Source organism: Akebia trifoliata, chromosome 4 (assembly GCF_017979445.1).
Source record: "Akebia trifoliata isolate Shusen 1 chromosome 4, ASM1797944v1, whole genome shotgun sequence".
Taxonomy (NCBI): Eukaryota; Viridiplantae; Streptophyta; class Magnoliopsida; order Ranunculales; family Lardizabalaceae; genus Akebia; species Akebia trifoliata.
The window spans coordinates 12,306,511-12,332,245 of record NC_141378.1 but is presented as its reverse complement, the minus strand read 5'-3'; the positions used below and the strand labels follow the sequence as shown (position 1 = coordinate 12,332,245).

The following is a 25,735-nucleotide window of genomic DNA, read 5'->3' as shown; positions in this document are numbered from 1 at the left end:
TACTATTTTCTTTTAAAATGACCTTACAATTCTTACTCGCCTTTCACGACACATTGGATAAATTAATCTTTAATAATCAATAAAGAAAATAAGTTTAAGAGCACCCTATATTTCCTTTCTTTCTAAATTAATCTAGCACGCTATATGCACCCATGTTTTTGCTCATCTCACCCACTTTTCTGCTTTCACCCACCATCCCCTACTGAATCTGATTAGGTCTCCTTCTCCTTCTTCTTCTTCTTCTCTCTCTCTCTCTCATTCTTCTTTTTGAAATTACATAAGTTTCAACCAGGGTTTCGTGGTACAAGAAACAATACCTTAGAACTAGCAAAATAGGTTAGAAATGATTGTGAAAACCTCAACTTCTAATCTAGTACATGTTAGAAAATCTTAGTCACGAAAAATATTTAAAATGAAGCATCATTCGGTAGGCCAGAACCAAATTCGCCAACATAGATTCGATAGAAACTTATCAAATCCACTTAAAAGGATTCAATAGGTTTCTATAGTGTTCCAATTGAGTCCTTTCAGGTGGATTCAATAGGATTCTACCGAGTTGCAATGTAAATTTTCACTAGCTTCTTACCAAACAAAATCTTCTTACTAAACAAAAAATTAATCTTTTTTTTTATAAGTGAGTGTGACAAGTAATTTTGCTATTTGATTATCAAAGGATCGGATTCTATTCACTCATGAAATATAATGTTGATTAATAAAAGATCTTAATCGTGTACATACAAATCCAATAGTTGAAAATTTATTTGTGTTCCTATAATACATTTTATTTATATGGTCTAGTATCATGTGTTATTTCTTAAGTCATATTTCTTTAGTCAAAGGAACTCAATTCTTTACTTAAAAAAGTTTTTATAAGGGAAAATTACTTTAAGGATTATGATAGAGGGGCATTTTTCTAAATAATTCATAAGTTTTGGGTGATCTCTTAATAGTCCATTTAATAAAATTGTCTTTTCTTAACAGTCCTTGGACCTCATCTCCCACATTTCTCACGATCAAAATTTTTAATTGTTCGAACTCATTTTTTTCATCCAAAAAAATTGAATTTTTGGCATCTCAATCAAGTTTTGGAGACTCCATTCCGCCCCGAAAGAATTTAAGAAGAAATAAGAAGTCATTTTCAAGGAATTTTTTTTTTTTAATAAACATTTTGAAGATGTATGTAAAAAAAAAAGATTTTATACTTTTTTCTTGGTTTTTAGATGATAATTGATTAATAATGATTCTTTTTTGTTGAAATCATCTAAACAAGTTGTTATTCAAAGTTTTTAGTCAATCTTTTCATGTATTTTAATCGAAAAAACTTAAAAATTGAAAATTAGTGGGTTTTACCAATGTGGAGTTCACAACTTTTTATTTTAAAGTGGTGAACCTGACAATGAATAAAAAACGTCAAGTTCAGTAAATAAAATAAAAAGTGGTGACTTCGCCAATAAGAGGGATCATTAAAAAATAAATAAAAAGTTTACTAAATATCCTATAAAATTACCGTACAAAATTTAAGGATTATTTAAAAATAAATTCCTTCCATTGAGTTATTTAAGTAATTTTTTCTTTTTATAATGATAAAGATCTTGTAAATATAGTTTGGATTATGACCAACTAGATAAGATGATTTCATGTTTGGGTCAGGTTGGGCAGTCATTGTCACTTTAGGGAATCTATACGTTTGTCCTATATGATTTAAAAGTTTTGAATTACGTTAAAAAAAAAAAATCAGCCCAATTTGGTAACTCGCCCTTAAAAATTTTCAATCCACACTTCCAAAACCAATCTACTAATTTTCTGTTTTCCCTTGTGCATGAAATTGGCATTTCCAATACTTAATTCTAGGAACAATTCCCATCCATGTCAACCGTTTCTTCTATACCCATCTCACATTTTTTCCCTCCCGCCATCCACCAACTACCCAACGACAATTCCCTCCCTTCTTTTCTCCCAATTCAACATCACAAATCTAATATCTTGAGCTTATGCTCACAAGGACATCTTGAACAAGCTTCAAAGCTACTAATCCAATTAGAGAACAATGGGTCCTCTCGTTTTTCACTCGACACTTTCACCTATAACAATCTTTTGAGTTCTTATGCCAAACAGGGAAAACTAGAAGAAGCACAGAAACTGTTTGATAAAATTCCTGACAGAAATGATGTATCTTGGTCTACCATTATTTCGGCTTATACTCGATCTGGGTATTTCTCAAAAGCATTTGATTTGTTTGAATTGATGATGGAAGAAGGATTTAGACCCAATGAATTTGCATTGGGAAGCCTTTTGAAAGCGAGTTCGGGGCTAAGAGAGATTTGTATTGGTAGGCAGCTTCATGGGTGGTTGACACGGGTCGGTTTTGGGTTGGATGCTGCTGTGGTGACTTCCCTTGTTACCATGTACTCAAATTGCGGATTTTTAGATGATGCTTTGCAGGTTTTTGCTAACGTCTCAATTTCTACTCTAGAGGATGCCCCGTTGTGGAATTCAATCATAGCGGCCTATGTATTTCATGAGTGTTGGTTCGAGGTGTTTAGATTGTTTGGCGATATGATTTCGATGGGACTTGTAGCTCCAACAGAGCGTTCTTATGCTAGTGTGATCAATGCTTGTGCTAATGCGAGAGCAGAGAAATATGGGAAAATGATTCATGGAAGGATCATTAAAGATGGACTTTTTGAGGCAACAATGATGGGGAATTCTCTTGTTACGTTTTATGTCAAGTGCGGGAATTTGGATGATGCAAACCGTTTGTTTGAGAGGATATCTAAGAAGAGTGTTGTGTCGTGGAATGCAATCATTTCAGGGAATGAACAGAACGGTGAACACGAGACTGCCAAGGGTTTATTTTATAGAATGCTTAGGGTTGGACAATTAATGCAACCAAACCGCATTACTTTTCTTAGTGTACTTAGTGCGGTATCGGGGATTTCAGATTTAAAACATGGAAGAGAGATCCATTCTTATTTAATAAGGTCAGGACTTGAACTTGATACAAGTGTAGCTAATTCCCTTATCACCATGTATTCCAAGTGTAGGGAAGTGAACAAGGCTAGGATAGTTTTTTCAAGATTGCCTTCAAAGGATTTGGTCTCTTGGAATTCCATGCTCGCAGTGTATGAGCAGAATGGAATGTCAGACAGCTGTCTTAAACTTTTCAAGAAAATGTTGTTATCGGGAATTGAACCAGACAATCACAGTTTCACTGTTATTCTCAGTGCAAGTTCAACACTCCCATCTGAGTTGAAGTATTTGAGAGCGGGTAGGGCTGTCCACGGTTATATATTGAGGAGAGCTGATCCAAGAAATGAGAGTGTTTCGACCTGTAATGCCATCATTAGCATGTATGCCAAGGGCAATCGGGTTGTTGACGCTGAAAAGATTTTTAAGGGAATGAGTGAGACAGATTCCTATTCTTGGAATGCAATGATGGGTGGGTATTCCCTTAATGGTCGTTCACATGACACTATCATGATCTTTCTAGACATGCACGAGCGTTGCTTGCCATCCGATCACTTGACCTTTTCAATTCTTCTTACCGCCTGTGGAAGATTGGTTTCCTTACAATTGGGGAAGCAATTTCATGCCTTCATTGTTAAACAAAATGGTTATCATGTACATACTCAACATACTTCTATTGTGTCAATCAATAGTGCATTGATATCCATGTATTCAAAATGTGGAAGCATAAGTGATGCAGCTCGAGTATTTTTAAGAATGAGAAGAAAAGATGTCTTTTCATGGACGGCCATGATCACCGGATACGCACACCATGGCATGGCTTATGAATCTCTCCAACTATTTGAGAAAATGAAACAAGTTAATGTCAAGCCCAATGCCGTTACATTCCTTGGCTTGCTGACAGCGTGTGCTCATGCGGGTCTTGTTGAAGAAGGGACCCACTATTTCCAGTCCATGAGCAAGGACCATGGTCTAGACCCGAGTATTGAACACTATGCTTGTTTGGTTGATCTGTTCGGTCGTTTGGGTCAGATTGAACGAGCTGAGGAGTTAGTCAAGGCTGGGGCTACTCTCTTCAATCCTTACCATAGTGATTGCTTGAGCCTATGGAGGGTGTTACTTGGGGCGTGCCATGCTCATAAGGAACTTGAGATCGGTGTGCGTGCAGGAATGAAAATTTTGGAGTTGGAACCTGAAGATGAGACCACTCACATTCTTCTCTCGAACATCTATGCAGCCTCTGACATGTGGGAGGATGCAATAAGGGTGAGGAGGTTGATGAGAGAGAAAGGATTGAAGAAAAAGGAAGTTGGTTGTAGTTGGATAGAGGCGGGGAACAGAAAGCACGTGTTTGTGGCAGGCGATGTGTCTCACATTAGGAGGAAGGAAATCTATGTGAAGTTGGAAGAGGTCAACAAAAGGTGTAGAGGGTTGGGTTATGTTCCAATGACAGAATTTGTGCTTCACGACGTTGATGACTCACAGAAAGAAGTCATAATAGGTTGTCATAGTGAGAAGCTGGCCGTGTCATTTGGTTTCTTACAGAGTGGATCGGGGGGAATGGTGTGATTAGGGTGATCAAGAATCTTCGCGTGTGTGGTGATTGTCATAATTGGATGAAATTTGCATCTCGAGTGGAGGGGAGAGTGATTGTATTAAGGGATTCACGTCGTTTTCATTTCTTTAAGGATGGGAAATGTTCATGCAGAGATTATTGGTAAAAAAAAAAAAAAAAGACAGCCAAAACATTTGGATGACTGAATATTACTTTTTGTGTATGTATAATCTCCTCAAATTGATATTGTAAGAAAAAGGTAAAATATTGGTAAATATTGGACGGTTATATATTACCTTTATTCAAGGTGAGGTGAAAACAGTTGGTAGTTTTTAATTCCATTCCTGTTGACAATTAAAGATACCAAATGAAAATAATTTCTCTGGGTGGGGATTTTCCTATTCAAATTTTTTTCCAGAGGAATATTGTGACATGGTGTATAAGCCTAAGGTTATGTTTGGTAACACTGTTGAAGTCTGAAGTCTAGAAACATCTGAATTCTAGAAACTAGAAATCAGACTTTAGAAATTTCATCCAGCATCCCCTTAAAGTTGGTTCAAAATTTTTGAATTTTGATTATGAAAACTGAAATGAAATAATCGAAAATAAAACTTTTGTAGTCTGAATTTTAAATGTGGACCACCTTCCTTCAAACTTTATAAGTGTTACCAAACACACAAAAGTGCTCAAATTAAAATAGATAAGAAGCCCACAAAAAAAAATTGAACGTCATAGAAGTGGAACCCCATAATGTAAGACATCCAACCTCCCTAACTTAAGTGGTGTTTGTTTGTGCTATTTTTTAGCATTTATGATTGAAAATAAGTGAAAAAAAATTAGCACTATTTTAATGTTGAAAAAAAGTGCTGAAGCGGTAAGCACTTCGCTTCTTTTGACACGAACAAGTATACCTTCGTTTTTTGGGCATGGACAAGTATGCCTTTATACTTAAAATGATATTACCTCTTATATCCCATGGATAAATATATAAACACTCCACAAATTAATAAACCCACACCATGGCCAAATTGTTTTGTTTTATATGAGTTAAAAGTTTTAAAATGAGTTGATTTTTGGCGAGGATGATCTCTACAATGAGGAGATCATCCTCATAAAAAATCAGCCCATCAAAAAACTTCTAACTCCTTCAAAACAAGTTCAAGAATCGTAAATCGTCAAATTTTATTTTTTTTTGTTTTTAAATTAGTTTTGATGTAGTTAGAAGTTTCATAATGGGCTGATTTTTGGTGAGGATGTATGATCTCTAGACCATATAGATCATCCTCACCAAAAGTTGGTTCATTCAAAAAACTTTAACCCATATAAGACAAAAAAAATTGGTTATGGTGTGGGTTGCCTTTATTAATTCGTGGGATGCTTTTATAATTACACATCCTTCATTTCCATCGAAAATTATTCATCCCAAATTAAGTTATTTCAATGTTGATTTCAAATTTTAGTGACTTGTATGACATTATTGTTTTTAATTTGAAATTTGTGGGCTTTTATAAATAAAAATTATTATTTATAAATTAAAATTTTGAATATTATTTATTATTTAAAAATGAATTGTATTTTAATTTTATAAAAAATAATATATTTTATTGTATTTAATAAGAAATAGGCATTTAAAACATTCAAACAATGTACAATATGATTGTAAGGGTAAAAAAGGCAATTTATCAATTTCAACAATTTGTAATAAAGATGATTCTGCATTTAAAACAAACAACTTTTTAAGTACTTAAATTCAATATTTATAAGTTTCAACGCTTAATGTTATTCAACACTTAGGGTATGTTTGATTGCACATGGAAAATAGGGTGGAAAATCAATTTCCATGGAAAATGACATTTTTCAAGTGTTTGATTGCACATGGAAATGGAAATTCATTTTCCACCCCATTCAAAAAGTCCACTAAATCATGGATTTCACTTTCCCACCCATATGGGTGGGAAAATGAAATCCACCTATATTTTCCATCCTCAATTCTTCTCTACTACCACCACCACCACCACTACCATTTCACTAACCTTGCCGTCGTCGTCGTAATCATCGTCGTCGCCGTCGGTTCCGTTTCCGACCACCTTCTTTCTCTCTCTTCTTCTTTTTCTTCTTCTACTTCTTCTCCATCCCTCACCTCCTCCGCCACCACCACCACCACGTTCTCCCCCCATCTTCCTCACTTACCTTCGTTGCCGCCCCCACCGTTGTCGTTGTAGCCGCCGTTGTCGTCGTCGTCGTCGCCGCCACCGTTGCCTCCACCGTCGCCACATCCTCCCCCCTCCCTCTTCCTCGTCATCTTCTTCTTCCTCTCCCCCTCCTCTCATCTTCTTCCTCCTCCTCTTCTTATTTTTTTCTCATATTTTTCCATGATTTTATCCAAGTGAAATCAAACAATGGAATTTGATTTTCCAACCCTACCTATTTTCCACAACTAATTTTCCATGGATTTCAAATTCCATGGAAAGTGACTTTCCATGCTATCAAACATACCCTTATTTTTTTTAATTTAACAAACACCACTTTACTTGATAAAGTACAAGTAATAGTAACATGGGTTTTATTCCCACAATCTCATGAGATGAATCAAATGATATTTTGAAAATCTCATCTGAAGATTTTTATGTGTTTTGATTAAAATAATTAATTTTTATATAGATAAAATATGAGTTTATGATTAAACATCTTCTAATTGACCTTATTTCATTAAAAAAATTATAATTTTTTTCGTTGAGATTATTTATGAATAAATCATTTTAGATCTCGTTAAATGATTTATCTCGTTCAAGACAACTCGGTATCGTCAATGGCGATACGAGACGGAGACGTCAAGGTCAAACCGAGTTTTGAAACCATGTCGAAACTATGGCGTAACGATGGGAGAGAGTGTGCGACTGTGCGTGCACTATATTATTCTCTTTTCCTCAAGCCTCCCTCAGTTGAAACTTGAAACTATGAAGTAAAATTCTTCTTCTTCTTCTTCTTAAAAAAAAAAAACTCGAAATTTGGACGATGGAAGCTATCCCTCTTGCAATCGGAATCCGAAGCGGGTTTCAAACCCTAAATTCTTCCAGAAGAATTCGAAGAAGAAAAAGTAGAAAATGGATCGTTTCATTTGATAATCATCCCATTTTCTACCAACAAATCACGTCTTCATCTCTAATTGAGAAACCCTATTCTCATCCAAGTAATTCCCCTCTCTTTCGACGCAAATTGATTCAATGTTTCGCTCACAGTCACAATCACGAAGCTCATCATCACAACCATGATCGCAACCACAATCATCATGATCACAACCATCACAATCACAATCATAATCACCACCACGACCATCATCATCACCATGGTGAAGCAAATGTGAAATTGACTCGATCTCAGGAAGCTGTTCTTCGATTTGCCAAGGCAATTGGATGGGTCGATTTGGCGGATTTTCTTCGGGAACATTTGCAGCTTTGCTGCTGTTCTACAGCTCTGCTTCTTACTGCTGCTGCTTGCCCTTATTTAATTCCGAAGGCGGTCTCAAAGCCTCTTCAGAATACCTTCATTGCCGTCGCATTTCCTCTCGTTGGGGTACGCTCATATATATATTTTTTTTTGTCTCAATTAATATTGTAAGTGAATTAGAATTTTCTCCTAAGTCCAATTTTCAGAAATTTGTAATTTAGTATGAGATCGTAGTGTGTCAACTTGCAGAGTTTTTAGTGTGTGTATTTATCGAGGAATTTGGAGAATGGGGATGCTTAATTGGTCTTTTTTCAACGGAAATATTGTGGGTCTCAATTAATATTGGAACCAAATTAGAATTTTCTCCTTATTACAATTGTCACAATTGTGTAATGTAGCATAAGAATGGTGTATCAATTTGCTGAGTTTTTAGTACGTTTGTTTATCGAGGAATTTAGAGATTGGGGATGCTTAATTAGTGTTTTTTCAACTGAAATATTGCGAGTCTCAATAAATATTGGAACTGGATTAGAATTTTCTCCTTATTCCAATTATCACAAATGTGTAATTTTGTATAAGATCATAGTGTATCAATTTGCTGCGTTTTAGTGCGTTTATTTATTGAGGAATTTGGAGAATGGGGGTGCTTAATTGGTTTTTTTTCAATGGAAATATTGCGAGTCTCAATTAATATTGGAAGTGAATTAGAATTCTCTCCTTATTCCAATTGTCACCAATGTGTAATTTAGTATAAGATCATAGTGCATCAATTTGCAGAGTTTTTAGTGCATTTATATATGTAGAATTTGGAGAATGGAGATGCTTAATTGGTCTTTTTCAACAGAAATATTGCCAGCTCTACCTAACAAGGTTAGACAGAGAAAGTTTTGAGGATTGAATGATGCTCAAGTATCCAAAATATGAGGTTATATAGTTAATCTAACTTGTTCTTCAAGTTCTGTTAATAGGGTGAATGATTTAAGAAATTGAACGCTTGATATAGGTTGTTGGAGACGCACGTAACTGTAATTCGTGAACTTAGCTCCTTTAGGAATTGCTTATGGATTCATGGCTTGACATCTTGTGTGAAACCATAGCTTTAAGAATCTAGCTTTCCCATACAAAGCTATTTGATATATATAAATTGGAAAACTGATTTATCCCATCTATATCTTTGGGTAACTAATTTTTCAATAAGTATATATTTTGCTAGAAAGAATGAAAAATGAAGTACAACACAGAGAGAGGCCTAAGATTTTGAGACGACCTACCTAGGCAATACAAGGAAGAAACGCAAAAAATCAAAAGCTCCCCATCTAAATACCAAATCCTCCAAACATACTTCTGCATTTTAAAACAAAAATGTCCACTTTATCGTAACGCCTTCGTGGTCATCCAACCACTCTGCTACTATTCTCTCAAAGATGATGGTACATCCTCCTTACTCTGTTGTAATCAAGCCTCTATGACCGAGACTTAATGAATGAAGGAGCTTTCTTCACCAAATAAGCACCTAGATTTTTAATGAGTTCCTTAACACCACTTTATACCTAATTTTTCTCTCTACATCCAAAACTTGCTCTACCAATGGCCTTCCAAACTGATCCCTCTACCTGCTTCAATCATGGTAAACAAGGATACTCGATAGTTTTTTTCTCTTTCAATTTTTTATTAAGTACAGCCTTATTGAGACAAAAACTGAACATATACAAGGAAAAAAACAAGCAAATACCAAGGAAATGCCTAAGAGCCCAAGATGTCCTAATTGGACCATACAAGCATTTCACCAATGTCCAAAACTGCTAAAACTCCCACTGCAATGAGATCCCATGAATCCTCATAAAACATCCCCTTGCACCCTAGTAGAATAGAATAATCAATATCAAGGTTTTAATGTAAAATAAATAGCAGTAAGTCTTTTTTTTTCTTGTGCCCTCAAAGCATTCAATTGCTATTTTCTTTCCAAATACCCTAACCTATTGCAAATAAGATCATCTTGCAAAGCAAACTCCTTCTCGTAGAAATTTTTTGGACTAAACAAGTTACAACCTAAATAACTACAAAAATGCCAACCCGTGACTGTTGGCTTGGCTTGCATTCTGCATTATTGGTGACCATACTTTGGAGATTGATCCTCTACGCAATTTGTTGGGGAAATTGGAATGGAAAAAATGGACGGTGTTTGAGAGAAGAGAACCTTTTTATTGAATATATGTAGTCTTCGATACCTTTTTCCTGGATTTGTTACACCTTCTAGTACATGTTATCGTTTAGCATCAGTCCTAAAGCCCCATGTCAGATACTTGTCAAGATTCAGAGTTAGCTTCAGATACGTGTACCTTTTAATATATTTTACTGGATTTAGTATCTTTGGCCTTCTAGTGGGATTTATTTGATTCTTATAAAACAATTAATTCAATGCAACCCAAGAGCTCAATCAGATTGTTGAATCCAAAGATACATCAATTTGTCAATATTCTGGTCAGTTTCCAAGGATGAATGCAACAATCTGTACCATCATGCATAAAGAAGTGCTATGGATTTAAAATGATCAGGGATAAGGGTAGTTAATGACCCTTCTTTGGACATAGGAACATGATATTTAAGAACCATCTTTCTAACTATTTAGGACCGTACATTAAGAGCTGCTATTGGCACCCCAACTTTTACTTATTACCAATTAAAAATAAAGAAAACAAGAAAATGGTTGAGAATAAGTAAAAGTTGGGGTGCCAATAGAAGATCTCTCTTGCTAATTTTTGTGTGTGCTAGATTTCTATTTTTTGGGTTTAAGATTTTATATGAGCATAATCATAATTGGAAACAACTACTGGAATTGTTTGATCGAGTGTTATGATGTTTTGTAATGTTGAGATAATAATATGAGCCAAACCTTTGTAATGTTTGAATGGTGTGTTTTAATCTTTAATTTTGGTGTGATAAATAATTTAAGAAGTTGGAGTGCCAATTGCAGCTCTCAAAATTAATGACATTAGCTGTTCTCTGGCAAAGCAAAAGCATAATTTTTTTTTCTGCATCCAAATCTACTGTGTACTTTCTTGTGCTTGCACCTTTCAATATCCAGTTTTGTTTCTAATTCCCTTGGAGACTATTAACATTAGCTTGGTTCTCTTCTCCATTGTGATATCGCTTAATTAATATTTTTTATGCTCTGAATTTCCTCTGATACCTTTTCTAGTTAAACTATGTGAATGAATGCAAGTCTGTTTTGCATTTTTTATTCATTCAGACAAAATAAAAGGTTTTTCTCTTTCTTCAACTAGCTAAAACATTTTTATGGCATTCCGTGTCAGGTTTCAGCTGCACTTGATGCTCTTGTAGATATTGCTGCTGGAAAAGTAAATATTCATGTCCTAATGGCCCTTGCGGCTTTTGCATCAGTATTCATGGGGACCCCCTTGGAAGGAGGCTTACTTCTTGCTATGTTTAACCTAGCCCATATTGGTAATCACCCCAAACTAGCTCATTTTGATCGAAGTTTCCGTCAACAGGAAGATCAAATGTGTACTGCTTAACTAATGATTTTTATACTGGCAGCCGAAGAGTATTTCACTAGCCGTTCAATGGTTGACGTTAAGGAGTTGAAGGAGAACTATCCAGATTTTGCTCTTGTATTGGAAGTGAATGGAGACAGGCCTCCTCTTTTCTCAGATTTGGCATATAAAAAGGTCCCTGTGCATGACCTAGAAGTGGGTTCATACATCTTGGTCAGAGCTGGTGAGGTCTGTGCACATTAATTCTTGATCTATTTGTTCTTGTACAAAAGTCTCAATGTGCATTCATTTTGTCTAGTCCTAAGATGTTTGACTTTTTGGGCTTTATATAGCATCATGAACTCTCATATGATGTTTGAACCATTCCTGACCTGTATTCTGTAGCTAGAGTAAATGTGTAACTATTGTTCTTAGATCCTTCAAATCTTCCCTTGTACTCTTTCAATGCGACGTGGGTATTAGATCCATATTGGGTAGGGCTCAGCTTATATTAAACAAGTATTTGATTTTTTTTTAATCCATGGCCCTAAGGTTGTTTTTTCGTTTTTGTGCATTAACTTCATTTCACAAGACATTGTAGTCAAATTTATGACTTGAAGCTATGTTCCTTCTAAGAATCCAATTCCTTTACATGATAGATCTTATACTGTTCACCCTTCTCCTTTCGTTGGTATGCAAGAGGAAATATATATGTTCTATGTAATTGTCTCCAGCTTCATGCCTCTTGAATCTTGATATTTTTCTCTTAACGAAATAGAATGGGTGATACTTCAGTTAATTCTTCCCTCTTGTCTTTCTTACTTGATTATGAATTTAATTTCTTTAATATATTAGTCATGATGATCTCATGACTAACCTCTTTATTTCATTCTGTTTCCCCTCCCAACACTCCCAAAGATAAGTCATTTTTGGCATTCTCATAACTGGAAATATGGTTTCTCCATATTTTCCTAGCATGTGATTCAAATTTGCTTTCTCTCATGTGAAATTCACTCTTATTTAGATATATATTGGGGTATAATCTGTGTGGGGAATCAGAAGCTCTGTAGATTCTCTTTTCAAGTCTTTTATCTTCTTGAAACTCAGAACATACTTGAAAGGTTTCATATTAATTCTTTTGTGATGATGATGATGATGCTGATGATCATTTAATGAATGTTACCACTTTTAAATAATGGGAAATACATGGGGAGTAGTAAGTGGTAATAATCCCATTTAGAAGGAATGTGCAAGTGGAAGGCTCTAAAAGAGTGAGAGGAAGAATGAATGGGATGTAGATTAAGGTAGTGAGAACAAATAGGGATACTCTTGAATTAATGGAAGACATGGCTTTACTAGAGTTGTATGGAGAAAGGGGATCCATTCATCTGATCCCCATTTTTGGGAAAGGCTTTGATGATGATCTTCTTAAGTATGATTGTCATTTTTCAGTCATAAGAAATACATGGGGCGTGGTGAGCAGAATCTAACTTAAATATATTTTAAATCATTTTTTAGTTGTTACCGTCTAATGTGCCATGAAATACTGAATTATATGTAACTTTGTGGTCCTATGAGATGGTTGTTCACACCTTTTTAGCCAGTGAGAAATATGGCTCTAAGGGTTAAGGAAGGTTAGAGAAGAGAGAGGGAGGGAGGGTCGACCTTATTTAGGTCTCCTCAATGAAATATATTTATATAGCAAAAAATGAAGTTGAACAAGAACATAACTTACAACGTCCGATTGATCAACTACTAAATCCAATCAATGGGATATCATATACATATATATGGGTAGCGCTCTTTTGACAAAATCCTAGACAACATTCTAGACAAAGCATTTTGTCTTATATGGGCTAAAAGTTTCGGAATGGGCTGATTTTTTGTGAGGATGATCTACTCACTATAGAGATCATTCTCACAAAAAATCAGCCCATTTCAAAACTTTTTAGCCATATAAGACAAAACTTTGTCTAGAATGTTGTCTAGGATTTTGTCAAAATAACCTGACCCTTTATATATATATAAAGATATCTTATACTCCCCCCCATGTTGGAGCATACAAATCAAACATGCGTACAATTTCTCGTCAATGAAAGAGTAGTGTGCTGCTTTTTTGAACCTTGAAGGAAATGGGCATGTTTGGAATCGGAGGGACTTTAACGATTGGGAACTTCAAGAGGTGACAGAACTTACGACTCTCTTTGATCATGCAAGATGGGATTGTACGGAAGATGATAGGAGAGAGTGGACTTGCACTAAAGGAAACACTTTTACTTTTCTATCTTTTGTGGTTAGTACACACTTCAAATTTGATCGGTAATTTTCCTTCTATGCTCATTTGGGGATTGAAGGCTTTCTCTAAGGTGCGTTTTTTTAACTTGGTTAGCCGTATCGGGCAAACTTCCCACTCTCGACCTTCTCATTAGTTGGGGATTAGTGATCCCAAACTATTGTTTCTTGTGCAACTTTTGTAATGAGTCGGTGGTTCACATTCTCATTCATTGTGAGTTCTGTTTGTTAGTTTGGCATCATTTCCTCAATCTGTTTAAATTTAATTTGGTGGTTCCGAGTTCCTTGTTGTCTCTTTTTCAAAGTTGGGACCAATCCATGTTTTCAGAGCGGAGGAAAATCTTGTGGAGATTCCTTCCCTTTGCCGTTACTTGGGGGCTTTGGTTGGAGAGAAATGGTAGAATTTTCAAAGATGCAATCTCTCCTTTACAAGATGTGGTGCTTAGAATTCTTGGTCTGTTATTTTTTTGGTGATCAAGGGTGTCTTTTTTGAGGAGTTTGTTTTTAGACGGGACTCCATTGGTGACTAGCTTACTCTTTTGGTGGGTCATCTTGACCACCTTTTGTATTGTTTTCTTTTTATTAATAAATTTACACTTATCAAAACAAAAGTGGTGATCCATTTGGTCAAACACATCACGAATAGTGCAAACCCCCTCAAACCAAAAGTAGTGATCCACTGGCATCTTGATTTACACTTATCAAAACCAAAGTAGTGATCCACTGGTATCTTGATTGTCACATTACATAGGCATAAGAAAAAGAACCTCAAACCCCATCTCCTTAAGGAGATATTGAGCCCATCTCACATGTAGTGCGGGTCATAGCTATGTATTCTACTTTGGCACTGGAATGAGCAACAACATTCTACTTCTTAATAGGCCTAGGCTACTACTTTAACCCATAAATAACTTTCCATTAACATTCCAAATTAGTCCGAGGAGAAGTTCTATACCCAGGGGGTTGCTCCAAAACCTCTTCCTGTGATTCCTTATGTAGGAAGACATTCTTTACATCCAACTTATATAAAGGCCAATCACAACATATTGCCACATAAATAATAATTCTAACATAATTCAGCTGAGCTACTGATGTCCTGCATCAGCTATTGATGAAAGTTTCAAAATAATCCACTATAAATGTCTAAGTATACCCTTTGGCAATCAAAAGCGTCTTTATGAGTTCAACAAAACCATCAAGACGATACTTGATGGTAGGGGTGCACGTTTATTTATCGAGAACCGAACCTAGTTTGATAGACAATCGGTTCGGTTCTGGGTTACAAAATTGCAGAACCGATTGATTTGGTTTGGTTCAGGGGTGTTCTAGAACCGAACCAATTATATATATATATATAATATTAAAAATCCCTTCATTTATTGAAATAGTACAAGTACAACAATGTCTCTTTCAAGTATATTAAAATAATAAGGAAATTGTCTTTTTACTTTTCAAATGCCTTGTGTTTTGTGCTGAAAAGAAACAATAATCACGTTTCTCGAAACTTGTAAGGACCTATATATAAAATATATTAAAAATCTTTTTATTTATTGAAATAGTACAAGTACAACAATGCCTTTTTTAAGTATATTAAAATAAGGAAAAAATTCTTTACTTTTTAAATGCTTTGTGTTTTGTGTTGAAAAGAAACAACCATCACGTTTCTCGAGACTTGCAAGGACCTTTGAAATTTAAAATTTTAGAGCTTTCTTGTGAATGTTTATGGAAATTTTAAAATGTCATTTATTATTTTTGGAGAACCAAGAACCGAACCGAACTAAAGTTTGATTGGGTTGGTTCGGTTCTAAGGTGTAGTTGGTTCGGTTTCGGTTCTAGATTTGTAGAACCGATCAAGTTTGGTTCGGTTCCAATTCTACCCGTAATCCGAACCAAACCGAACCATGTGCACCCCTACTTCATGGTGTACATCCATCGACAACCAACAGTTTGCTTCCTTAGAGGAAGTGGAGTAAGGTCCCATGTATGGCTATTATGAAGTGCAGTCATCTCCTCATCCATGGCTAACTTCCACTGTGGAGTAGATAAGGCTTGCATAAATGAAGTAAGGAAAGAAACAACCAACAAGGAGACAAAAAAACTCCGAAAGGTAGGGGATACGATGAAGAGAAGCAAAATTTGCAATAATTTGTTTAATGCACATGTGGGTACCTTTTCGTAAGGCTATGGGTAGATTCCCAACAGAGGCGTAAGAGGAATGAACAAGAACCGCAATAGATGACAATGATTGATATGGGGCTACTGTTGTATGAGAACAACTTTATCCATAAGGAACATCTGTATGTGATCTGGTGCACTCATAAACATGAAGTGGAGCTTTTGTAGAAGCATCCGGGGGAATGACAAGAGTATAGGTGAAGGAATGACTCTAAACTTCCACTGTCGTAGAGACACAAGATCTGAATCATAAGACTTTCCAAGAGGTGAATAAATGGAATAAACCTGACAAAGGTGACGCCAACATTGACATAATAATGATGTAAGGTTGGGCGATTACAACAGTATCCTTTATGAGTACTAGAATAGCCCAAAAAAATATACTTAATAGATCGAGGAGAAAGTGTGTCATGGGCAGGGCCAAGGACATGAATAGAGTCCATACATCCAAACACATGAGGAACCACATTTAAAGGATTAACATTTAGGTATAACACAAAGAAAGGTTGACGACCATATAGAACTGATATTAATAAGATCGCAAGCAATAGGAACAACATCACCGAAATAGGGATTCAACACATGCATATGAAACATAAGGATATGGGTAACATCCAACAAGTGACGATGTGTATGTTCCACAACTCTATTTTGTTGGAAGTTATTAGCCCAAGAGGTCTGATGAATCATGCCATAATCAAAACAAAATATTTTAATGAAGGATTGCATGTATTTGAGAATATTGTCATGATGAATGATTTTAATGTGCTTACTAAATTAAACTTAATTCTTTTTATAAAAAGAGGTAATTCAAAACGATCTTTTAACTAAAAAAAGTCATGTTATTCCAGAGAAGTTGTCCACGAACACAACAAAATAATGAAAATCATATAAACTTTTTATTATTGAGGGACCCTAAATGTTCGTGTGAACTACATCTACATCAAAAGGATTAGACTTATGACTTTCAATATGACACTGAAAAAAACTGCAATGATACTTGCCTAAGTGGAAAGCCTCACATTTTAACACAGACAATGGATTTAACTTGGAATAATATAACGTAAATTATACAATTACAAATGACCTAGATGAAAATGCCACTGAAGTGGCAACACAGTTGCACTCATCCCAGATAATGCCCACATGATCCAAATAATATAGACAATTCTTCTCATGCCCCATCCTAATCACCTTCGTCTTACTGTCCTGAAAAACACAAAAAGTATGAGAAAAGGTTACTGAGCACGGTAAAGATTTTTTTAAGTTAAATAACATATGGTAAAATAAATGGAAAGTCGAGAATAAACAAGTTAGAGGATAAAGAAACACAAAGAGTAAGGTGAATGTCACAACTTTATGAGTGGACCCATTTACTAAAACAATGACTCATAAAAAAAGTAAAACAATGTGAGATTTAATTGATTGAATATTAGAGAATGTGGAAGGTATACCAAACTTATGATCACTCATCCCTGAACTAATGACTTAGGGGAAGAAGATTTGGCCGCCAAACACTCCAAATTACCTGAACTAGCCATAATAATTGGAGGCTAGAGAATTGACTGTCAACGAATTCAATTTCTAAAGAATCTAGCCAATTTGATTAGTATACTCAGATGAAGCAACATTAGGTTCTCAGTAGGTTGATCTGCAAGTGTTTGAGAAGACTCACCAGAAGCTTTATTAGCCCAATCAGGTTTGCCCCACATATCCCAACAAAATTGCTCTACATGTCAAGTGTAATTACAATACGGACATTTCAACTCACTAACATGGCCACCACCACGACCACTAGAACCACAATGACTATCACTGCCACGACCAACATGACCATGGGAAGGCCCAAAAGTACCACTAAACACTAGGAGTGCACATGGTTCGGTTTGGTTTAAATTAGGGGTAGAATTGAAACCGAACTGAACTTGATCGGTTCTACAAATCTGGAACCGAAATCGAACCGATTACATCCTAGAACCGAACTAACTCAATCCAACTTAGTTCGGTTCGGTTCTCCAAAAATAATAAATGACATTTAAATTTTTTTATAAACATTCACAAAAAGGATATCAAATTTTAAATTTCAAGGGTCCTTGCAAGAGTCTTGAGAAATGTGATGGTTGTTTCTTTTTAGCACAAAGCACAAGGTATTTGGAAAGGAAAGAATAACACAAAACACAAGGCATTTGGAAAGTATATAATTTTTTTTTATTGTTTTAATATACTTGAAAGAGACATTGTTGTACTTGTATAGATGTTGTTTTAATAAATGAAGGGATTTTAAATATATATCTATATATATATAATAAAATATATATTAGGTTTGGTTCGGTTCTAGAACACTCTTGAACTGAGAACCAAACAAAGTCAATCGGTTGTGCAATTTTGTAACCCAGAACCGAACCGATTGTCTACCAAACCAACCAAGTTTGGTTGGGTTCTCGGTTTTACCCGAACCAATCTGCACCCTTACTAAACACTAATGACAAAGATTCATCGGGATAAGAAATAGTCATATTCCCAAGGGAAGCACGTTGAAGATGAGAAAAGGCATTGGCGACAGTGGGAAGGGACTCATTAGCCAAAAATTTTCCCTTAACTGAACTATACTCAAGATTCAAGTTGGAAAAGAACAAGGCAACTTGAAATTCTTCCTGATGTTCTGTTGCTCCAAATCGGAAGTCAAGGGTTGATAACTTTGAAGTTTCTCCTACGGACCCCATAGAGAACTATAATACTCATTGAGGAAATATCTCCCTGGTTTGTAGTGAACATGGATTCAAACAATTCATCGATGTGGGAGATATTCGTCTCCTGAGGATACATCTCTCAAACTACTACCCCGTATTTACTTTGTTGTATCCAAAAACATCACATTAGACAAAATCGAGAGCCCCATGCTATTCCACAGACGAGTGATCACCATAGAGTTCACTCTACCAATCTTTATATTTTTTATCATCTACCAGTGGTAATTATTCACTAAGATACTTCAATTTTTTCTTGGCAATAGAAACTCCTTAACAAAATATGACCATAGAGGATAATTGGTGCCATTCAACTTCAAAGATGTAATTTGATCACCAGTACTATCATCAGAACCACTCAAAGCTCTCGAAGTAGCCATCCAGAAGGTGTAAAAAAAGCTTAGATTTTCAATCACACTCATAAAAACACTGCGAACACCAGGAACACCCAAAAACACACAAACAAGGGCGTAAAAAATAAGATCTTCAACCATACATACGAAAGTCTTGCGAACACCAGAAATATTCAAACAAACACAAACCACCCCTAGATATATATATATATATATATATATATATATCAAGATGTAAACAAATTTCAAAAATGAAGATCTCTAAAACTTTGTTTGTGTCAAAACCTTTGTATCTTGTAAACCGAGGTGCAAAAAAAGGAAGAGAAAGGATGGATGAATAAGAAACCTAGAACTCAGTTAGACATGTTCTGATATCATGTGAGAAATATGATTCTAAGGTTGGGGTTAGAGAAGAAAAGAAAGAAGATGAAAAAGATGAAGGAGAGAAAGTGAGAGTCGGCCTTATTTAGATATTCAAAATGAGATATATTTATACACCAAAAAATGAAGTTGAACAGAAACATAACTTACGATGTCTGATCGATTGGGTATTGAATCTGATCGATCAACTTTTAAACGACCAGATATCATACACAAATAATAACTCTTTTACCTTGTGTATTCGTGTCATTACCTCCTTATAATGATCTTTTTGGATTTTTTATTGTATCTTTTGGGAAATTATCAGGTTCTCATTCCCAACTAATGTTTCTATTACTAGTAATTCGTGGTCATGGCTCTTGTTAACGCAGCAAATACCTTGTTTCTCCAATTTAAATTATACATGTTGCTCTCTAGGTTAGTTTTTCATTTGTGGTTATTGGATAGGATCCTTATTATGGTTAATTGTGGACAATTTTCTCCAAGATGCAAAAATTTCCAATCTTTTTTTTGTTGGCCAAAAAATAGTTTAAGATGCTAAAGCTGAATTACCTTTGTAATGTATATAGTTTAATCACAATTTTCCTAATGTAAGATGGTGTTATGATCAGTCTGTGCCAGTAGATGGTGAAGTTTTCCAAGGGAGATCAACAATTACCATTGAGCACTTAACTGGGGAAGCCAAACCACTAGAGAGGGAAGTTGGGGATAGGATTCCTGGAGGTGCAAGGAACTTGGATGGTATGATGATAATTAAGGTATTCTCACTCTTTGCTCTATTTCAAATATCTAAACATTTTTTTAACATTTTAAAATCTGCTTGAGATGAAATTATAACAATTTAATTTCTCACAAGAAATTAGATACCCTGGAGTCTATTTCTCAAAGAGTAACGTATTCTAGGTTGGGGCCTTCCCTAGAATTTCCAAGTTGGCTAGAGTGATTAATCATTGATAAGGATAAATCAAATTAGAAGTAATCAAAATCACCGAGTAAGGAATTTTACTATCTTCCCAAAGCCTGATACTGTGCTCCTTCCTGTTGAGTTGAGTCCCACATCGGACACAAATTGCCTTGTCTCTCTCATAAGCTCCTAGGCCTCTCCACTCATTGCCAATTGGTTTTGAGTTGGACCCCCAAATTTATCATGGTATCAGAGCGGGCCTTTCTCTCCTCCACGTCACCCAGTTCATATCTCCACGTGCTTTGGTCAAGTTCGGCCCACACGTGCGGGGGCGTGTGGAGTTTAGTCCCACATCAGACACAAATTGCCTTGTCTCTCTCCTTATAAGCTCCTGGGCCTCTCCACTTATTGCCAATTGGTTTTGAGTTGGACCCCCAAATTTATCACTTCCAACCTGAAACCCAATGCCATTGCCAAACTTCTCCTTCCCATTGAGAATCTCTATCCAAACACCACTCATAAGGGCCCCTAGCATGACCACGCTCCCATCTCAATTCATCACACCCAAATTTCTTAACAATATTACTCTTCCCCAATTCTCCACAATCATTTTCTGAACAAAGCTTGGTTCGTGCCCCTAAATTGCTCAAAACATAGCCTTTCATATATCTTAGGAGAGCACACCTTTTCCCACTTCACCAAATGATATTTGGCAATAAGGTGATGTCATTCCACTCAAGTTTCCTCATCTTACTCTCAATAACCTTGGACACTGTCATCTAGATTGAAATTAAGGACATGGAATACATTGACATGCTAGCTAGGATACTTTTGACCATAGTCATTCTAGAGATATCTACACTTCCAAGAAGCCAATCTTCTATAATCTTTTTGAATAATTATGTCCCACATAGATGTCAATCCATATTTTGCACCAAGGGAAGGCCTCATTAAGAGATTGGGAATTTCCAATTGTGCACCCAACCTAGGAAAACGCCCAATGCCTCACCTATCACACCCTGTAAAAGTTAATATTGACCAAATTTATAGCTAAGCTCGAGACCCCTTAAAAGCACCAAAGAAGAACGCTCAAAAAATCTCAACTGCTCCTCGGAGCCATATTAGGGTATTGCCTAGTCATTATTTCCATTTGTCAATTCAACTCCCATTTCTCATAGTTCTAGTCCATATTGTCAATATCTTTTCTCCTTTCTAAGTTTAACGACCTTTTTGTGTAGGCAATGAAGACGTGGAACGATTCAACATTGAGCAGAATTGTGCAGTTGACAGAAGAAGCACATCTAAATAAGCCAAAGCTACAAAGGTGGCTGGATGAATTTGGTGAGCGTTATAGCAAGGTTGTGGTAGTGCTATCTCTTGCTGTTGCTCTCTTTGGACCGTTTCTTTTCAAGTGGCCCTTTATTAGTACATCAGGTACTTGTAGGAATTTTTTCTTTTTTTTATGGCTAATATCAATTAACAAGTATATTCCTGAAAACAAACTTCTTTATACTAGTGTTGCAGTTCTGGACTAATGGTGCCATTTATCCCCTATATTTTCCATTAATCAATGATTAGTTATTTGCTTGTTGTCTAGCTCTCTACTGTCTAGTTGTATTTTTTTGTCACCCGGAGGCAATTTTGCAAAAGAAGAAGGGATAATCAAGCTCTTGAAATTTGGGTAAAGCTGTAAACTTGAACAAAACGGTAGAAATTTGTATATAGATCTGTATGTTACTGCTCACATATATGTATGTCAACATAGATCATGAGTATAATGTCAGTGGAAATCTTCAATCCTTTACTCCCCATTTCATGAAGCTCAACTACTCAAATCTTTTCATCTTTATTTTTTAAGGAAGTGGTTTCTCTTGAATCTTTCTATCATTGGAACTAGTTTGAAAAATCCCTCATCTAAATCTCTTTTAACATTGTCAACTTTGTATGTCAAAAGGTGATAGCTTATTCTTCCCCTTAATAATTTTCACAGCCTTTATAAATAGGGGTAATGGTTGATGGGGACATCAGAGATCATGAGCCTGTCATATTTGGGTGTCATAGTTTAGTTATAGTGTTTTATTTTATGATAGTTACTGGACTTTAGTTAGGGGCTTATTTTTTGTTTTTTGAGTCCAGTTTGTTTTAGAAGTTTATTGTTAAGTATTTTAAGAAATTTTCTCCTTTTGGAAAGTTACCTTGGAGTACAAGGTAGACTCAAATTTCCTTTAGGTTTTAACAAATTTTTTTTCTTCTATTTAAACAGTGAAATCGATTGATTTAGGAAGAATGGAATTTATGAAATAAATAATTATTTTCTTTGAATGAATTTTATATGTGAATGAACCAATAGAGTTTCTTTGTATGAGTTCTCCATTATTCTTGGTGTGATTCTAAGATTTTATCATTCAACCTCTTCCCTTTATCTTTTAATCTTCTCTTTGTTTTATGTATTAATACATATGTGCAACCCAAATATCCTGGCGAAAGTCAGTATTGCTGCCCAGAAATTCTATAAAACCTTTTTTTTTTTTTCTCCTTTTCTATTTCTTGATTTTTCTTGAATTCAAGAACTCTTCATTTCTTGATTCTTGAAACCCCAAACATAGTTGTTATGCTTTGTTATCCTAAACCTTTTATCCTATAAACCTAAACCCCTAACCCTAATTGTAAAACGTTGTAATTGAATCCCACAATCCAAACCCTTTTGGACTTACCTCAACCCTATCATAGCACACATCCTTAACCTAAACTCAAACCCAAACCAGTTTCCCTACCCTGGATTTCATCTTCTTCCCTCCTCTGCATCAATGGTCCAAGTGATGACCAGGATATTGGTGGAGAAGTTCATTTAAATTATTACCCCATTAGATGTTCTCTACTTATAAACTGTTACATTGGGGGACTTCTCATCCTTCTAGAGGTTTGTCCCTAAGAACAATTTTAAACTTTCTGTTTGTCAGTCAGAGTATCTTTTTCACTTTAGAAGAAATATTCAAGTTGAAGGTCCTAAAAGAGAGAGGAAGGCGCAAAAGAATGTGGGTGGAGATAGTGAAAGTAAATACAAACTCACGTTCAATAGTTGAATACATAGTTCTGGACAGTGTGGAATGGAGGAACATGATTTCTTTTGCCTACCTACCTCAAATCTTTGGGATAAAGCGTTGTTGTTGTATCACATTCTCTAATGTTTTGATTCACAATTTCTCCACCTTTTCCACTCCAAAGAACTGTTTATCTTTCATCCTTTTTGAATGGTTGGACTACCTTTTAACATTTGCTTAATGGTGACTTGTAGTTTGCAGAGGATCAGTTTATCGGGCATTGGGACTTATGGTAGCAGCATCACCATGTGCTTTGGCTGTAGCTCCTTTGGCATATGCGACTGCGATCAGTGCCTGTGCAAGTAAGGTATTGGTTATATAAGCATCATGACCAAGTGATGGCATCGTGCTTTTTGGTCTGCTTGATTGGATATGAATTCTTGTATGCTTTGGTTTGTAACTGTGCTGAATCAGTTTTCTATTATAACTTTGTGACATGTTGGAATAGTGTAATTTTGTGATGTGGTGGAAATGACATGTTTTATGTCCTTTCATGAGATATTGCTTTGTCCTGTGACTTTGGCATCTGTTACTGTTGTATTTGTTTAGAGAACTTCTATTGCCAACTCCAATTTTTGTACGCCACCCCAAGATGTGTGCTATTTCTTTAGTGATTTACATATGAATTGGGGTGGCATTTGCAAAAGTTGGTGTGTAAATAGAATCTCTCATTTGTTTAAGAAAGTAAATAGGATTCAGTTGAAATGATTCCATGCTGACCACAATCAAACATTGGTTTGTGATAGATATTTGCTCAATCGATTCCAAAATATCACCGTTGATGCTCAAATTCCTTGCACCATTAAGTCACAATACACAGATGGTACAAATGCACATGATAGGTGGAGCCATGCTAAGGGCGTTTAGAGTTCTCAATAGCCATATGGCTTAGAGGCAAGGAAGTAAGAACTGAGAGTGCATGGGATATATCCTAAGGGCTTCTTGGTGTGCCACTTGCATCCAAAACTATTAATGATCACACACAAATTTATGATAAAGGTGATTAATCTCCAATTGAGAAATTGTCTAGATCTCTTTTTGACTCCCTCCAACGTAACCTGTTCCTTTTTTTTCAATGAAAAGTTCATATACCAAATTACCAATAAAAAAAATTAAATTTTATGTCTAGATCAATGTCAAAAATCCTGAAAATGGAACTGATTGTGCAGGCACAAACCTGAGTTGACACAAGACTAGTACCTCCTCCCAGACATGCTTTTTACATGTTCATACAACAAAAAGAAATTCTATAACAAGTGCAATACTAGTAAAATGTAAAACTTCTTAGAATTTTACAAGATCCGTAAAGTGAATTCGAATTTGATCTTGGATAAGTGCGACAACACATATGCACTCCTTGTATGGTCGAGTGCAAATTTTTCCTATTGTCATGGAAATTTATTTTCCTTATAGATAGAGTGGTAACAGTTTTTTTTTTCCGGTCTTTATAGGGAATATTGCTGAAGGGTGGGCATGTATTTGATGCTCTATCATCCTGTCAAACCATTGCATTTGATAAAACTGGAACGTTAACTACTGGGGAGCTTATGTGCAAAGCAATTGAGCCAATTCACGGACATCGATTAGGAGTGGATAAATCAAATGTTGTTTCCTGTTGTATACCTAGTTGTGAGAAAGAAGCTCTTGCTGTAGCTGCTGCCATGGAAAAAGGAACTACTCACCCTATTGGAAGGTATTATAACTGAGGTCGAGCTATGTATTGATAAATTATCAATAAAAAAATTCTAGTGTTAATATATTTCCTTTTTTTCCCCCACTTTCTATCTCCTGTCTTTGTTCCTCTTCTACCTACTTTTCCAAATAGATATCCTTTTTATAGTAAAAAAATTATTTCTTTAATGGGATATTTTTCCACAGTTGTGACTATGGGGTTTTGTTTCTTGATGGATTATGATAGTTGACATCCTATCCGTAGGTATTGTCTTTAAGGAGAACGACCTTTCATTTATTTGTTCAATTAGTCGTTCGCTCCCTTTATGTAGATTGCAATTTAATTGTATTACAAACCAAGTTTTAGAGCTCATTTTGCGTTGCATGGATTGTAATATATCCACAGGGATAATTTGCAATTTTTCTTTGACATTTTTTTTTACTACAAACATATATAGAGATATATGTGTTCTTCTGCATGATCTTATGAACCTGAATAGTGAACAGGTGGAGTTTGAAATTTCCCGTTTTCAATTTGAGTCTTTTAGAATCTTTCCGAAGGTCAAGATTCATGACTTATATCTCATGCTGATCAAATTTCTAAATTGTCCTATGTAGTTTGCATGGTCATCTTCAAATATCATAAAA

The 25,735-nt window shown here is 35.5% G+C and overlaps 2 protein-coding genes across 3 annotated transcripts in view; both read left to right on the top strand.

The window, feature by feature from the left end:
• The first annotated feature begins 1,634 nt into the window (after window positions 1-1,634).
• LOC147403837 (pentatricopeptide repeat-containing protein At5g27110-like) lies at window positions 1,635-4,841 on the top strand. The gene has a single exon (XM_086439581.1). It carries the CDS (start codon window positions 1,867-1,869, stop codon window positions 4,534-4,536), a length of 2,670 nt encoding a protein of 889 aa, XP_086295707.1. The 5' UTR covers window positions 1,635-1,866; the 3' UTR covers window positions 4,537-4,841.
• A 2,534-nt stretch (window positions 4,842-7,375) lies between these two features.
• Window positions 7,376-25,735, top strand: part of HMA1 (heavy metal atpase 1) — a 28,861-nt gene continuing 10,501 nt past the window's right edge. Inside the window, exons 1-7 of one of the 2 annotated variants that reach the window (XM_086439579.1) lie at window positions 7,378-8,095; window positions 11,284-11,434; window positions 11,528-11,712; window positions 20,023-20,169; window positions 21,554-21,749; window positions 23,611-23,723; window positions 24,868-25,109. In XM_086439579.1, coding sequence (XP_086295705.1) covers window positions 7,538-8,095; window positions 11,284-11,434; window positions 11,528-11,712; window positions 20,023-20,169; window positions 21,554-21,749; window positions 23,611-23,723; window positions 24,868-25,109 — 1,592 coding nt within the window. In that variant the 5' untranslated portion in view covers window positions 7,378-7,537. Of the gene's footprint in view, window positions 8,096-11,283; window positions 11,435-11,527; window positions 11,713-20,022; window positions 20,170-21,553; window positions 21,750-23,610; window positions 23,724-24,867; window positions 25,110-25,735 lie in introns of both variants that reach the window. The other variant, XM_086439580.1, reaches the window with a different exon arrangement.